General features: G+C 38.4%; 2 protein-coding genes across 6 annotated transcripts in view; one reads left to right on the top strand and one right to left on the bottom strand.

The window, feature by feature from the left end:
- Nucleotides 1-15,910, top strand: part of LOC121324710 (transcription factor IIIB 90 kDa subunit-like) — a 77,744-nt gene that overhangs the window by 18,906 nt on the left and 42,928 nt on the right. For all 3 annotated transcript variants that reach the window (XR_005951261.1, XM_041266836.1, XM_041266838.1), the window contains exons 5-7: nt 5,096-5,127; nt 6,723-6,795; nt 15,033-15,182. Coding sequence is in view for 2 of the 3 variants with exons in the window: in XM_041266836.1 (XP_041122770.1) it covers nt 5,096-5,127; nt 6,723-6,795; nt 15,033-15,182 (255 nt within the window). In the remaining variant the exon portion in view is untranslated. The remainder of the gene's footprint in view (nt 1-5,095; nt 5,128-6,722; nt 6,796-15,032; nt 15,183-15,910) is intronic.
- Nucleotides 7,688-12,081, bottom strand: LOC121324711 (BTB/POZ domain-containing protein 6-B-like). 3 transcript variants are annotated; one of them, XM_041266841.1, is made up of 5 exons: nt 11,949-12,081; nt 10,095-10,389; nt 9,598-9,688; nt 9,273-9,391; nt 7,688-9,121 (listed from the first exon to the last, which is right to left on the bottom strand). In XM_041266841.1, the coding sequence occupies exons 2-5, from the start codon at nt 10,298-10,300 to the stop codon at nt 8,089-8,091; spliced, it is 1,449 nt and encodes a 482-aa protein (XP_041122775.1). In that variant the 5' UTR covers nt 10,301-10,389; nt 11,949-12,081; the 3' UTR covers nt 7,688-8,088. The 3 variants fall into 3 exon arrangements, with proteins under 3 accessions (XP_041122775.1, XP_041122774.1, XP_041122773.1); XM_041266840.1 differs by lacking the exon at nt 11,949-12,081 and adding an exon at nt 10,661-11,188; XM_041266839.1 differs by lacking the exon at nt 11,949-12,081 and having other exon boundaries at nt 10,095-10,647.

The raw sequence follows: 15,910 nt of genomic DNA on the forward strand, positions 1-15,910 counted from the left end.
TTTTCAACCATGTGGGCCAGTCCTGAAAAGAGTCTTAAGTTCAGGTTTTAGAAATGACCACAAGAGGCAGGATTTGGTGTGTCAAGGTTTTCTGTTTACTCAAATGCATTCTAGATTTAGGAAATAGTCTGTTTTATTATGCACAATGCATTCTAGGAAGCTGATGAATTCATACTGTACATTTTTAGAAAAGATTGTGATGTTAACATGTTAACCCACACATGTTCACCACATAAACTATAAATAGTGCATGCAGGTTTTTCTTTTTTTTTTAAATGTGCAACGACAGGGTTTTGTGGAACATAATTACCGAAGTCTATGTGATGTGTTCAAATGAATTAAAAACATTACATAGATTTCTTCTTCTCTCCTGCCTCTCTTCAAATACATAGAAAAGTGTCCTAAAGTACGAAGGAGTAATATTCCTGATTATGGCATGGCTTTGTATATGGATTTTAAATCTGCCGTAAGGTACTTGTTTCATATTGGTGTAGTATTACTGGCTTATTCATTTTGAGCTTTTCCCCGTTCAGATGTGCCAGAGCTAGGCAGATGGAAACTGAATGTGATACATAGAAAAAAGGGAACAGAAGACCATTGCTTTTTTAATTTAAGACCTGTTTCAACTGGCCCTTAAAATGATTTGCAGTGCAGAGTTTTTTTGTTGTTTTTGCGGTTGACAGCATCATCCTGCAAAGGTGTGTATTTGTGCCAGCCTGGATTTACAGTACTTAACTGCTTTTTTAATGTGCGCGAGTGGAACAGGCCCTTTTCTCATCGTTTTTAGTGTTGTTTTTAAGAGCTCTCTTCTACCCTCTACTTCTGACGAGAGGGAGGAAAAAGGCACTCATTTGCTGTTGTTTATGTTTATGTTAAGCTGAGACATGGAAGAATAAAGTGTGTATTATTGATACTGACTCTGGCCCTTCACTGGCACTGCGTTTATTCTCACAAGGGTTTATATTGTGTGCAATGGCAGTAAGAATGTATACGATCATTTTGTAAACCACAGCAAAAAAAAGTGTTCATGCAAGATTTGCAAACACAGTGATTTATAAAGTACTCTGAGGACTTGGAAAGTGGTGAGATTCATATCTACATTGTATTTATAAGTTTTTTTTTTTTTTTTTTTTTTTTTTTTTTTTAAATTATAAAATCAGATGGCAGCTGTTAAGCAAGTAGTCATGGACCAGGTCTTTTAAACATGTTTTAAACCTGTTATCTCTGTAGGAAGTCATGTGCATCGTACTGGTTTGTTTGTTTGTTTGTTTGTTTGTTTGTTTGTTTGTTTGTTTGCTGTTTGTTTTTGTACTTCTGGTAAATAATAAAGATTATTTGACAGCTTTGCTCAATACAGCCGTTTTGCTAAGAGTTTAGTTATAAGCTTTGCTAATGATTGTGCCAGACTTTTTATTTGATGGTTAAGTTACTATGGAAAATTATGTTCGCTGACCTTTTCAGCTTTTTAACAAGAAAGAACATTGTAGGATCCCAGCCTTTATGCTGTTGATTTTTAATATTTCATGAACCCCTGTTTGTTTGTTTGTTTATTTTTTGAGGGGTTCTGTTTGTTGTGGATGCTTTGCGGAGGGAAATGGTTACAGGATATTGAAAACAATTAAATTATATTTAAAATCTCTGTTTTCTCTTCTGCACAACAATTTCCCCACAGGAAGATTTTACTTAGAATTTGCTGAGCTAGTAGGCAAAATATTACGGCAAATCTAAATGCATTTTAATGACGTCACTCGTTGCTTCTTCGGTGCATGGTGATCCTGTAACGTGGTTTTCAGAAAATGATCTACCTCTGCTCGTGACCATCAAATAGCCATAGATTTCTCCCAGATATGTATACATCCAGTAATTGGTGAAAAACATTTTCTTTTAAATCACCATTGTCTTTTTAAACCAGCTTCACTTCCCATTGACGGACGTGACTACTTAATTATACAGCTCATTCCCAACATGCACACTGTGTTCTGAGCATTTCTTATGCAAAATGATATGCTACTCGACTACTGAGCATCATTTAATGGAACAAACTGAAGGAATATTATGGCCAAGCAGTTTTATATGGGGGGGGGGGATGTAACCACATGGTAAGCTGGCCTTGATTCCCTCCAGGCAGATTATGTTATGTATTTATATTTATATTTACATCTGTCTCTTTATTGTCTTTCTCATTGAGGAAGCCTTGAGCTGGGGAGAGTTTCTAGTATCACAGAGGTCATAACTTCAAGCAGAGAATATTTCAGAACATTCATACAGTACCAAATACCGCTGGCATGTTTGTAATCCGTCCGGAAGCAGTGTTAACATCTTGCTTTTCCAAAACAAAAGTCATGGGGGGTAGTACTGGGAATTAAACAAAAACGACAAGTAACTAAATGAATAGAAGAGATTTACAAAAATCTAAGTGTTTATTTTAAAATTGTATATAGAAGTGTTCAGCCCGCCAAAAAATAGTGTTTGGGCCATTACTCAATTCATATTTCAATAAAGGTAGACTATAACTATAAGCTGCAGCTATTCAATTGAAAAGTCCCTGGGGAGGGTGGATGTAATGATTAATGCACAAAGTAAAATGAGGGCTGATTCAGGGGGAGTCATTGTGTGTGATGGGGCATTAACATCACTCCTCAACTTGCATCAAAAACATGTGATTATAAGGCTGGTTCTACCAATTCACAGATGGACCCAATAAATGTGTTGCGGTATGAAACGCACTGCAGGACTTTACTCTGTGTTGTAAAAAGAGGGATTTCATGTGTAGATAGCCATGTACACTGGTTTATAAAGTAAGGTCACCTTTAACAGTATTGTGCCTATGGGGACCCCCCCCCCCTTTTTGAATGAAATGCTAAAGTTCACATGATCTAATTACAGGAGGTTCCTTAGGCAGATCTTTGTGTTTTTTTTTTTTCCCTTCCATGCCTAAAGTGCAGAAAAATCATTGATTTAAAAAATATCCTCCTCATTGTAACCTAGCTTTAGTGCATTCTGTTACTTAGTGGAGTGAAAACATTTTCTAATTCTGTAATGCTAAGTAACATTTTGCATGAAAGGCAGCTTGCAATAAGTGTGTAATGTGTTATAAGTGACTGATTTTTAATTATTTGCAAACAGTACTAAAGTAACTAATTCGTATTTCTGAAGCGGAGCTATTAGGTTTTGTTAATTGCCAATTTACAGGGTATGCTTTTTTATGTATTGTTATTGATGGGGGCACATTTTGACCTTTCCTAATGTGTTAATAACTTGCGTGTTTGGGGGATGAGTGCATTGCCTCTCTGGGTTGAAGATCTCACGTCGTTGTACCTGAAAAAAGCTATCCTTGCTAAGCAATCCTTTTTTTCCCCCCCATGTGTACCAAATCCTGTGTAATCCCATTTGTGCAGTTCTACTCCGTTTAAGGTCATTTTCCTACTTTGCATCCATTTTAATGTGATTAATGTGAGCACCAACATTTAATAGATATTATCATAATGCAAAATAACACACTGAAACTGTTTTAAAGATGGTGCTCACTCAAAACAATTGACATAAAGTAGTATGAATGACCCCAGAACTGCATAAGTGGGCCTACATACTGTACAGCAGGATTTGAGACAGATGGAAGGAATGATGCAATAGGCAAGTTCATTTCTGGAAAGACATTGCCATGACTCAGTGTACTGTATCTGGCCCTTTATTTCTAGGAAGGGCTCTGTATGAGGGTTCTAATGATACACTGGGATTAACGTTGAATATGACCTTGCGTTGTGCTGTTTTTGAATGTATTCAGAGCACCTCTAATGTCTCAACTGTTGTTAGGTCTGAGCTTTCATTAACGTACGAGCACGCTTAAATAATGTGGCTGTCATCCTGTTGTAGTTATGAAAAGGTGGAGAGAAAGATGTGATTTGTATAAATTAACATGATAAATAGGCTGAAATATAAGTCAGATGGCTTTGCAAACTGATAAATTAGGCGGTGGAAATGGGACCAGTGGAATTTTTGATCCACACAGTAGAATGAACCCTGTTCTTTGTCACATACTCTACTTCCTCATCAAGCAGGGTTGTTATTAAGTGTTTCAAATATAGACCTAGTTTTATAGAAATAAAAACAGGATATTAAAGTGCTTCTCATACTGTAAGATAGGTAAACTGCATTTACAATCCTCACCCTTATAAAAGTGTACCCTGGTATTTTCGCATGGTGTTGTACTGTGCGTTTACCATAGTTTACCCTAGTTTGCCATGTTTATTAAAATGCTTTGTCATATCATACCATACCTTCACTGTGCTTTGTTACACTTTGCTATGCTTTCACCATGGTACTCTTTTATAAGGGGTTTGGGCCAGCTGGATAATGAATCTAGGGTAATTAGTGATGGGTTTGGGGTTTTGTTTTTCATCTTGACACACAAATCTTGTTGTATTAATGAAAAACTGCACTAGACTTTCAAAACTGGGACACACTGTTTTAAGATCTCAGCAAGCGCACAATGGGGTGCTGCTTCGCTATGTAATCAACCAATGAATCTCTTTTCTTGAGTTTAAAGGCCCCAGATAGAAATGTGCTATGGAGGTCTTTTTAAAGTAAATTTTTCATTTTTACAGTGACTTCAGATCTTATGTGGAATTTAGCAACCAGCAGATAATGACATTTTAAGTCCCTGATTTGATTTCTATAGCTATATGCCACTTTCATTAGAGTTTAGATTGGAGGGGGAATACAGTGTGTAAAGAACGTCTGTTGAAGGGACACTATTAGGGTTTCAGAATGGGTGTGACTTTATTGAAATTAAGGGCACCTATTTTCTGAGTTTTAAAAACCATGAACATGGCAGCTCATTTGAAACTGCATTCACAATCCTTTACACGTTCATGCAAGCAGAGGGTCGTTCGCTTTATTAGAAAGTATCAGTGTATTGCATTTTAATACACTGAGATTTTCTAGTAGTGTAGCTGTTCTGTAAAGTTACTTTTAATAGTGCTGAATACCAGGTCAAATCCGAATAATCTTGCACCAGGTGCCGCTACTCACTCAGTTCTTAGGAAAATGGCTGAAATATGGGGAAAAAATGCAGCTTTCTTTAACCAGTGCACAGATATGCTTCTTGATCTGAGCGACCTTTTACAGGTAGGTGTGTTTTTGTTTATTTCTCTCTCTCTCTTATATATACAGTTCAAGGATTTCAATGGCCTTTGTGATAAAGATGGGTGTAGGCCCCTTGGGGTAAAAATATATTTTTGCTCTGGTTAAGCCAGCGCCTGCTGCAGAACCATTCATACTGTAGGAATTAACAGGTGGCAGAAAGGAAGAGTTTCTGCCTGTCGTTGAAGAAATTGCCAGTAGAGTCGATGACAGTTTTGAGGAGTACCAAGATGGGGTAAAGTATGGGGAGATGCTATCAAAATTGTCTTTATTATAAACCTTAATGTTTTATAAGCCTTGATTTTTAATGTGAAACGCATTCAATGCTCAGTATACTGAATTTAACAAATAAATATAGAAATGCATTTCATAGCTAAATATCAGTGTGTGAAGTCAGTCATGAAAGTTAACTATTGATACAAGCCGAGTTGAATGTAATGTAACTGGTCAAGTATAATGATCTTCAATTTATGGGGTAATGCCCCCCTTTAGAAGATGGAGCCCTCTCAATACTCCCCTTTTGAAGATCAAGCCCTCTCAATACTCCCCTTTTGAAGATCAACCCCTCTCAATACTCTGAATCTCTCCAGACACACTGCTGAGCCTGCTCTTGCACTGAAATCTCAAGTTTCCATATTTCTAGCGCTCAGCCCTTTCTCTTCCATGTTATGTAGATTTGGGTCATGAAAATTAGTGAAAGTTAAAGGCCAAAGAACACTCTTCTTTTCCTAAGATGGTGAGATTCACAGTGTCTTTTTTATTATTTATCTGTTTAGAACAGTTGTGGCTGGATAAAATTAACTTTGCATTTGTCTGCAGTTTTTAGTCTTAAGCAGTGGGATGTTTTTTTTTTTCAATGCAGCTTATTTTTATACTCCCAGCTGGCCCTTTGAGAGCAACGCCCTTCTAATTTTGGTATTTGATTTGAGCCACATGCTTGGGCTTCGCCTAGGAGCGCAGACCACATTTAATAGACTACCAGATATTTCATGAATCCCTAGTAAGTAGCAATGCATCAGTCAGATGGGCTGTTGTCCAGTCTCTGGCATGGTGGCTTAAAGACCTTGGTATGTTTGGGTTGTGGTCTTCTGCACCCAAAGGTCATGAGATGGCTGTGAAGACCTGTGAGGTTAGAATGTTAGATCCCCTAAACATCTAGATTCCTCTGCCTTGGCTTGACCAGAAAAGAGCCCTCCCTTGATGATGATGTGATGGGAATGGTCACTGAACAGAAGACCTCTTGCACTTAAATTAGTCAGAGGAATGCCTTGCCAGGAAAAAAAAAAAAAAAAAAAAAGTCGTTTTTGCATTATAAAGTTTGAAAAAAAATTCTTAAGTACCCATTTATTTTGTTTGTTTACATAAACAAAATCATGCATAAAAATGTCCCCACGCTCCCTTGCTTCGTAAATGTGCAACACAAATCTTGATGTGTCAATGACTCCTTTCCCAGAGTGGAATATTAATCTGATACATGAACCTTCCAGCTTCTGAGCAGCTCACTGCTGTGCATTGTGCAAGAACACACAGCTGCCACTGTACGTGCATTCTAACATGCTGTCCTTACTTCCTTTTCACAGGTGAATGTGTACGTTTTGGGAAAAACATTTCTTCTCTTGGCTAGAGAGCTCTGCATTAATGCTCCTGCAATAGGTAATATGGCATTTCTGACATTTCTATCAAGTATTGTTTTTAAGTGTGGGTTCACAAGTATCTGATTTGTAGCTTTTGCCAGGGTAAAGCACACTGTTGGAGTATGATGGATAAAATACCCTGCGTTGCATTCTCTAATGTGCGATTGTATGATTTCAGTTTGTTTATGGGGGGGGAAAAAAAAACAGTACTGCAACTGTACGAATCAGTTTACTTTTAAGAGCATGTATTTCATTGACTAACATGGCTACCATTTCATCTATTGGTGACTATTTGAAAAAAAAAGAAAGCTCCAAGTTTGATTTCTTACCCTGTAGTTTAACCTCAAGAATTTACAATTTTAATAAACGCTGCAGTAACCTTGCTTTGAGACGTATATGCATGTTAAATAAACACCACATACATCGTTTAAACATTTTGGATATTGGGGTTATTAAATCAGTAAATGTGACAGCCCTATCATTTTTACCTTGAAGACAGAGTGAAAAAAGAAAAACCTGGGGCAGAATGTAAAATGCATTAATTCTCCTACACTGAACTGTAGTTCACTTCAAAACGCCTAGAGGGCACTGTGCTACTAAACTTTATACATGAATATTAATATGTTCCCTTTTAGCATAGTCAGCTGCTGTTTAGATAGGGTTGAGTGCTATTAGTGCTGCTTGAAAAATATATGTATTGGCCACTACAGTTCTAAACATTCAAAATTCTATAAGTTAGCCAAACACACACACAAAAAAAATAGTAAATCCATTCTTTCATTGTTTTTCTAATATAATTATTGGATTTCAAAAGCAGTCCAAACTTACCAATGCATTTGCATATAGGCTTTTTTTCTTTTTTGAAAGTTTTGTCTAAAAATGATTGTAAGAAAGTACACTCCAGCGTTTAGTCACATGAAAACGTTTATAATTTGCAGGTTCATAAGCTGCCCTCAACACAGAACATTCTGTTTCGTCAGTCAGCCTCAAGATGTAAACAAATAAGCATTATTTTTATATACAAAACACTACAGGGAATCTCCCACTAGAAGTGCAGTACAGCTTTTTACATCTTACTGTGGTTTTTAATAATTAAATCAAATAACATTACATTATTTTTTAAATAAATAAAATAAGATTAAATTCAAGAGCATTCCTTCACTTAGTTTTGATAGCTGTTTTTTTGAGATGGTAACAGGCTTGCAGTGTGACATCCTCTTACTACTACAAAATTCAGAAGGCTTTTTTTTTCTTTATGTGCTTTTACTAGCAGCAATGGAATGCAGCAGGAGTTGTATGCAATTGTCCAAAATCATGCATAGAAAATGAGTTCAGGTATTTGTCCCCCTTGTACACCAGTCCCATTGGTACTGTCCGACGAGCACTGGAACTGAAATGTCACTTTTCCACACTGAACTTCGGTCATCCCTTCCTGACCAAAGTAACTGAGTTCATTCCCATCCAGGATGGTGCTCACTGTGTAAAAAGTGTCTTGCTCCACCTGCACTGGGTGCTCAAACCACACTGAGAAGGTGCTGCTAGAGCCATCAGAAATAAATGTAGTCAAATTTTGGGCAAGGACTGTCCCTTGGTGTTTCAGTTCAATTCTGACGCTGTACTCCGCCTTGCCACCACTCGACCCGTACAGCCCGAGTCCTGCGATAAAGATCCGCTTGTCAACAGCAAACTGGATGCTGTCGCAGCGGCCCCGGTATCTCCACTGATTGCTGCGGTATGCCGATGACTGGAACCTGTGGCACTTCTGAGGTGCCAGCCCTTTCCTCTGTGCCAGGGGAAACTCCAGTGTGGGCTTATTTGAGGCAGTGTACCATAAGAAAATATTGTGCGTTTCTTCAAGAGTCAGGATGTCCGATTGCGCTGCTCCGTTTGCAAACTCCTCCAGTGTCATGGTTGGTATTCTAACCAGGTACAGGGCTTTCCCCAGAACACTGCGCTTGTTCCTGGTCGTGACCACCAGCCCTTGCCTTTTGCACTCCGCCACGGCCCAGTTCAAAACTGCGTTGAACACGACCACCTCTTTAGTGTTGAGCGTTTCCCGCATCAGGATGATCTCCAGAGTCTGTTGGTCTATCTCACAAAAGCCCTCTGATTTGAGAGAGAGCTCTGCCTGGGCATCGATCACCTCCCAGCAACGCTGGCTCAGCTCTGGCTCCTCAAAGAGCCTGCTCTGAGACAGCAACACACAGGCGTTCTTTGCCTCCAGGCTGGTCTCCAGGAAATTCACGCAAGCTTTTGCCAAAGCAGGCACAATATATTTTTTGGCAGCATACAAAGTGGCCAGCACTGTGTCTGCTTCCAGATCAATTTCATCGCTGTACATATACCTGAAAAACAAATAAGGGGGTAAAAAAAATAAATAACTTTTGAACAGACTGAATAACCGTTGTGCACTTTACAGTCCAAAAAGTCACTGCTATATCAGTCAAAAAATAAATAAATAAAATAATGTAAGTCAGCTTTAAAATGCACACTTACTTCAAAAGTATCAGGAAAGCAGCATGTTCCACATCTGGAATATGGATTTCAGATTTATCCTCTGCAAGATCCCCATAAAACATGGCACAGAAAACTGAGCTGCCCACTGCCAGAACATACTGCAAGGTAAAGAGAAGCACATTATATATACAAGAAGGAACTTCAGCACATGGACAGTGTTTAACACATCTGGACAACTACATCTGCCACAAATTACATGTAGAGCTAGATCAATAAATAACAAGTAACCGCTCATTAGGAGTATGGTTTCTAGCTCTAACAATAAGATCTGCAAGGACACAACATTATTTCTTACAAAACGTACCTTGTGTGCTGGCACTTTCTCGGAGCTACCGGGTGGACCCACAATAAAATGTATATCGGCCATGAGTTCGTTATTGAACATTAAGGCATTCCTAGAAATCAGAATAAAACAGTACCACAAGATCATGCATTTGTAAAAATACTTTAGGTTAGCTACACATAGAAACCTGTAATGCTAAACAACTACCCATTAACGCGATTAAACTGGAGTGCAGAACGTGTTGGTTGCCAAAATAAATCAAAGTACAGTGAGATGAGGATTTTTCTAATACTTAATGTAATTTCCATTAATTGCAAATATAATAAAATTAGAAACTATTTTGCTTTTAAGTATTTATACTTAAACTTTTGTTACAGCAGTTATAAAAAAAATCAGAGCAAAAAATAAATAACAAAGAGAGACTACAGTTTAGGGGGGAATGCACGCACTACTTTGGGATTTCTCCGAGTTAGCGGGGCGATAGTTTACTGTATTAAACAGCATTGATCCCAGCCTACCTTTCCCTTAAGGTGGGGTGGGAAGATTGCCAGTTGGCAGTCTCTACGTTGTTGTTGTTGATGTTTTGCTGAGCCGCAGCTGTGGTGCAGGGTGTAACAGTCTGGTTAACCGGGACGATGCTTTTCTTGGTGTTTGCAGTCGCTGTAGTGCCGTTGCTGTTGGGGAGGTTGGTGTTTGTGCTAGCAGGGTACAGTTCTGCAGCCATCTTCTTCTTCAAGGACAGAGTTACAATCTCATAGCATACTGGCAGCTTGCTGTTGTGTTTAACACCCTTTCTGGACTTTTTCAAGGTTTCTGGAAGTAGAAGGAAAAAAGTCAAACACTTCATGATCCTGTCATGAAGGCAATCTGGAGGCACTGACATCAGCAACAACTCCGTGAAACCAAAATACAGACGTGTTAGTAAGCTGTTAAAAAAACAAAACTTTTTAAAATCACTCCCTTTTACGTCATTCCAATAGAAGCAGTATTTAAAAGCGTGATTAAAATTGCTTTCTCGAAGAGCGGTGTTTTTTTTTTAAATGTATTTTAAAGAATTGTGTGGAAAAATAAAATATTTACCAACCCTGTATGGATTTGAACAGCAGCATTAATATATCCTTCCGAAATTTGCGCAGCGATTTTTAAGAACTGCTAATTGAAGAACGTAAATATCGCATTTTCCTCCGCGAAAGAAATCTCACTGACGTCGGTAACAAATGTCCTTGATTTCCCAGTAAATAAGAATCCCAGCACGGGTAGCTCGCGTTGTTTAATTGCTAGTGTTTCTCCTAAAAGCTGTGTGTCCAAGAAATACTCCGTTTCACTCCAGTTAGCGTCCTGAAGAAATGACTGAAGTTACAATGACATGCGAGCAACCCTGCTTCGTTTCTCTTCGGCTGCAGCTGCTCGGTTATTTCTGTTTAATCTGCGAGGACGTGCAGCTTTTTGTTAACAAAATCAGCTTGAAACGGCCTTTACGTCAGAAGCCTGAATCCTCCCACCTCCTCTCGCTGCTCTTTTGACAAACACAATACGTTGCAAGGGATCTCAAAACAAACCCTTTGTAGTTTTTAAATAGTTTTTAAATGCAATGGATTGTACGTCATGGCATCTGCAGCCACCAATGACAGAAGCCGAAAGCACAGCTAGTTTTAAATGTGAATTAAAATCGTGACGGGGGGTTAATTTGCAAGTAAATCTGTCACCACCCCTCTCCCATATGAAAAATAAATAAATAAATCAATCAACTTCCGTTCCCACATTTTATTTGTTCTGCCTTTTTTTTTTTTTTTAAATGTTGCATTCAAGAAAGAGGGAAAACAGCGTAAAGTTAAATTCCTGTGCTTATAAAAAAAAAAAAAAAAAAAAAAAAAAAAAAATGCTCCCCAAAAGCAAACAACTTTTACACCAGTTTCAAGTCTGTCCCAGAATCCTGACGATTTTCAGTATTAATGCCTTATATATATATTTTTTTAATTATCCCTTGATTGTTTATCAACATTACTCCAGGTTGTTGCTCTGAATGGCTTCATAATCAGACGCGGTTTTAATTAGATTTCATGAAGTAAACATCATCTGTGAACCAGAGACGTAATCCCTGCACGCTTCTTTAAATCTTACTAATAATAATGTGTGTTTTTATTAAAGTCATTCGTTTACTGTGCATAACGTTGTTTTTAAAACAATACAGCAAAAGTAACACATTACAATAAAAACAGTTAACGAGACCAAGTGTAGTATTATAGTACACATCAACACAGAACGCTTGTATCCCGACTGACTTCCTGCTGTGGTCGGGTTAACACACCAACATCGCCGTTTCATTCAATCGGATATTAATTAAAAAATAAATAAACAAACGCACGACAAACCTCCAATTGATGTACTGTTGTACCCGTTTGCTTTAATAGACGTCCTTTTACGGAAATATAGACGTTAAAGTTTGCATTTGAAAATCCTCCGCGGAGCCAGAAGCCTGGTGGAAGTGGGAATGAGACACGGAGGGGGTTGGGCTGACACACATATCATGTTTCAATGCTGAATTTCTTGCTTTCCAACAGAGGGCCCCGGTGCTACAAACTGAGGTGTTTGCGTAGGTTTAAAGGCATCGTACACAATTTAAGCTGCACAGTGCTTTCCAACGGAGGGACACCGAGATTAGATGTATAATTTCTTTTGGGGCTTTTCGTTGCCATAATTACAAACTCCTAATGAACGAATAGCTTTTAATATAATTGTAATGTTGGAGTTACACAGGGATATGATCAATACATTGTATTTATTCAGGACCAGATACATCTAGGATTCAGATAAGGAGAAATAAACAACATACTATTACACATCTGTAAGAAAGGCATAAATATTATCCCTCCTCATGGGCAGTCACATTAAATACAAACTGTATGGAAGTCCATATTTTTTATCAGCATTTTGCATTGCTTTAATTGTTAGATGACCATATGGCTGTGTGTTCAGAGTGACAGCTGGGGATAGTTAGCATTCTGGTAAGTGTAGTCCTGCTTCTCTTAAAGGTAAGGGGCACCTGAGACAGGTAAAATGTACCAGAATGCATTGGGTTGCAAGTTGAAAAGCCTGAACTATCCCAAACTGTCCAGCTGAACACGGAGCCATATGGTCATATATGATTTGGTCTATACTGACTTGTATTTGATTCAGTCTATACTAGCACATAACCAATATTTTTATACTGTCTGTTGTAGCTAATCCTTAAAACCTGCTGAACTGAGCTATTTAAAATATAGTGTTTCTATACTGGTCCACTTCTAAGCACAGCTTACTCTAGTGAAAGGCAAGTCCTATCTCAAACCACAGTGTAGTGCTACTGACATTTTGGGTTTGTGGGTCAAAAGTTAATGTCGTTAACCACCCAGTGCGGGACTATGACAGTTTACATTATAGCACTGCATTCAATTATTCTGATTTTAAGTTTCAAATGACAGAATGGAATGAGCCATTTTTAACAAGAAGTAAAACATACTATAAAATACTGCTGCCCTGTATTGTAATTCAGGGTGTAAGTAACTAGTAGCAAATAAGAAATGCTGTGTTCATGCGCAGGAGGTTTTGTAGTATGTGTTCCATTTCGGTGACCCCTAAGTCTCCTGATTGTTCTAGAAGGACAGGCTGGTGTGTAGCTGAGTGAAAGCCTGGGGGCTTGCAATTGAAGCTCCCAAAAGGCTGCTTCCAAACAGCAACCAGCTGCTGCGTGAAAAAATGCAGATAAAGTTTTTCCATCCTCTACCCGAAAGAATCGGTAGGGAGGGGGAATCTTTGCTTCGGCTATGATTTGAATCTCTGTCGCATCTCTTTGTAGAGTTCAAGTTCCCAGGCTTGTGGCCAGATTTGGAATTGTATCTCATGACCTCAACAGAGGATTACAATGTGCGCATCAGCAAGCTGAGCCAGTGCACCAGTTGAATCTTGGCAGCACAGTAAAAGCATTGAGTAAGAGACGGCCAGCACTTAGTGCAGCGTGCTGTTTAAAGCAGAGGGCAGCGGATGAGCGGTTCTAGTTTGGCACCCCTGTCCAGGCACCCACGCACTACGTGCTTGTGAGTCTATTGCGTTTGCCTTGTTCCAAATAGCTGTCATACTGGGTGCAGAATCGCAAATGCAAAAGAGGTATTGCGTCCAATTTGGTTTTATCCTATAAGAAAACTATTTATAACAGAAAAAGCTGACCCAGTTTACTTAAGCATGGACTAACGATCCTATATATTTTTTTTAAAATCCCAAATAAATGTACAGTGATGCATTCAAACTTAACGAAATTTGCCAGCTGGAATAATGCATCTCTTCTGTGGTGCTTTAGAGGAGGGGAATGAGTGTTATCCTCCGTTAGGATCCTTTCATCTTGTTTATCAAGATAGAGAGTACTGGCTTTTGTTGTGCAGCTGGGACCATCTGGGTATTAATTTGAGTAGTAGTTTGAACAGGAAACCCTTCCACACATTGTGAGCTTGCCAAGGAAATTGACTTGAGCCTAAGGAACCTGATCTTGCACATCCTCGGTTAAGTGATAAAGAACTCTGAGGAAGCTATGAAAATGAGGATGAGAGGATGGGGCTCTGCTGTGAGGGCTGCTTTTCTAGATTGCTTTTTTATTCATGATGCTGAGCAAACAGAGTAGAAGTTAATATGGAATCTAATCATCCAGATTTGTGTTTCGGTGGTTTCAGATTATTCTCTGGCCTGCAAAACACACATTTTTCAGAACGATGTTAAAAAGCAACTTTGAGTGAGTGTCACTAGTTTTAGTTGTGTTAATACTCTAGTAACGAGTGCATTTAATCAAATATTTAAGAGACGACATGTATGCCATTTTCACATGAAATGCTAATAGTTGGCATTAGTTTGTTGTCCAGATAGTTGACAAAGAACACAACATTCTTAATGACGATAATTTGCAAGCCATAAGTTACATCATTCAGTATTTTCATGAAGGAACTATTTTTTTTTCCCAATTGGTTCTGTAGTTGGGTTATTGGACTTTGGTTATTATTTGTATACATGTTTTTTGTAAATGGAAATTAAAATTGGATTTGTAGTGTTTTTGTATCTCTGTATCTATTAGTTATTTCTTTTTATTGCCCCCCAGTGTTGTCTTTGAACTAGAATACATGTTTTAGGGTTGAGCTGTGACAATCTGAAACATCAGAGCTGGATAACTAGTATTTCATATTTCTTTAAAGTCTCCTGCATAGTTTTTGTTTTAGTTCTGATTGGTATTCATCCTCATGACTGCTGTTTTCAGCATTTCCTTTGTACAAGTTTAGCCATGTCCCGAATGTAGAACTAGGCTTTCATTATTCGTGTGGTCTTTCAGATGTTTGCATGAATCTTTACCCTGCATATATGAAACCTTCTTTCAGTTGAATTCCCACAATACAAATGTTTAGATTTGTCTCTTTCTCCTCCCTTGTTTGTGCCCATAGACCCATGTCTCTATATCCCTCGCTTTGCACACATGCTGGAGTTTGGAGATAAGAACCACGAGGTGTCAATGACTGCTCTGAGGTTATTGCAGAGGATGAAGAGAGATTGGATGCACACAGGACGCAGGCCATCAGGACTCTGTGGAGCAGGTATCCTAAAGAGGGGTCATTACTGAAGCCTTTAACCTTTGCACACCTGAATCCCTTGCTGAAGCCTAACCTATATTGTAGATGCATGAAACATAAGTGCTTCATTTTTTAAAGTGTAGAAGTACAGTATTATGATGACTGGTGAAATAACATTTCTGACATTTTACCATGATGCCCTTGTCGGTCATATCCAGTTCTGCTTATGTTTTCTCAATAGATTTCCAGTTATAGTCCTATGCTTTAGTTGCGTACTTGCACAAAGTTTCCTGTCAAAGTTTCTTAAAGCTTCATTGTATGTGTTGTATTAATGTCTTTATGTGGTACAGTATGTGGTTTTGCTTTACGTGTGTTGCTAAGGGCTATTCAGAAGTACAGTTATATAATAGTAGTCATTCCCTGTGAACTGGCTTAATGTCCTGCTTTATGTTCTCTTGCCAGACTTACTAGAATTTGGATGGGGAAATATTTCGTTGTGTCAGTAATCTTGCCTCAGGAGATGGCAGTACTGCTAGTAGCCTATCCAAAAATCATACATAAGAATTCTTTAAAAAGCAAACACAATGGGTGTGTGGGTGTGTGGTCTGTGTTTTACTGCTATTGAACATTGTAATGTGATTGTTCTTGCCACTGTTCTTTTAGTTATTCGCTCTACCAAAGCCAGCAACAGTGAAGAGTGAGAATTTAGGAGTCATGGAGTATTTATCACTTTACCATTCTATCCAAAAGGA

The sequence above is a fragment of the Polyodon spathula genome, chromosome 12 (assembly GCF_017654505.1).
Source record: "Polyodon spathula isolate WHYD16114869_AA chromosome 12, ASM1765450v1, whole genome shotgun sequence".
In the NCBI taxonomy this organism is placed as follows: Eukaryota; Metazoa; Chordata; class Actinopteri; order Acipenseriformes; family Polyodontidae; genus Polyodon; species Polyodon spathula.

What these genes read in the sequence shown, in the direction of transcription:
- LOC121324711 (XM_041266839.1), bottom strand. Translation starts at nt 10,459, where the DNA reads ATGTCAGTGCCTCCAGATTGCCTTCATGACAGGATCATGAAGTGTTTG. An exon ending in CACCCCACCTTAAGGGAAAG is followed by an intron (nt 9,689 to 10,094) that starts GTAGGCTGGGAT and finishes TCTGATTTCTAG; the next exon opens with GAATGCCTTAATGTTCAATA. An exon ending in AGAAAGTGCCAGCACACAAG is followed by an intron (nt 9,392 to 9,597) that starts GTACGTTTTGTA and finishes TTTACCTTGCAG; the next exon opens with TATGTTCTGGCAGTGGGCAG.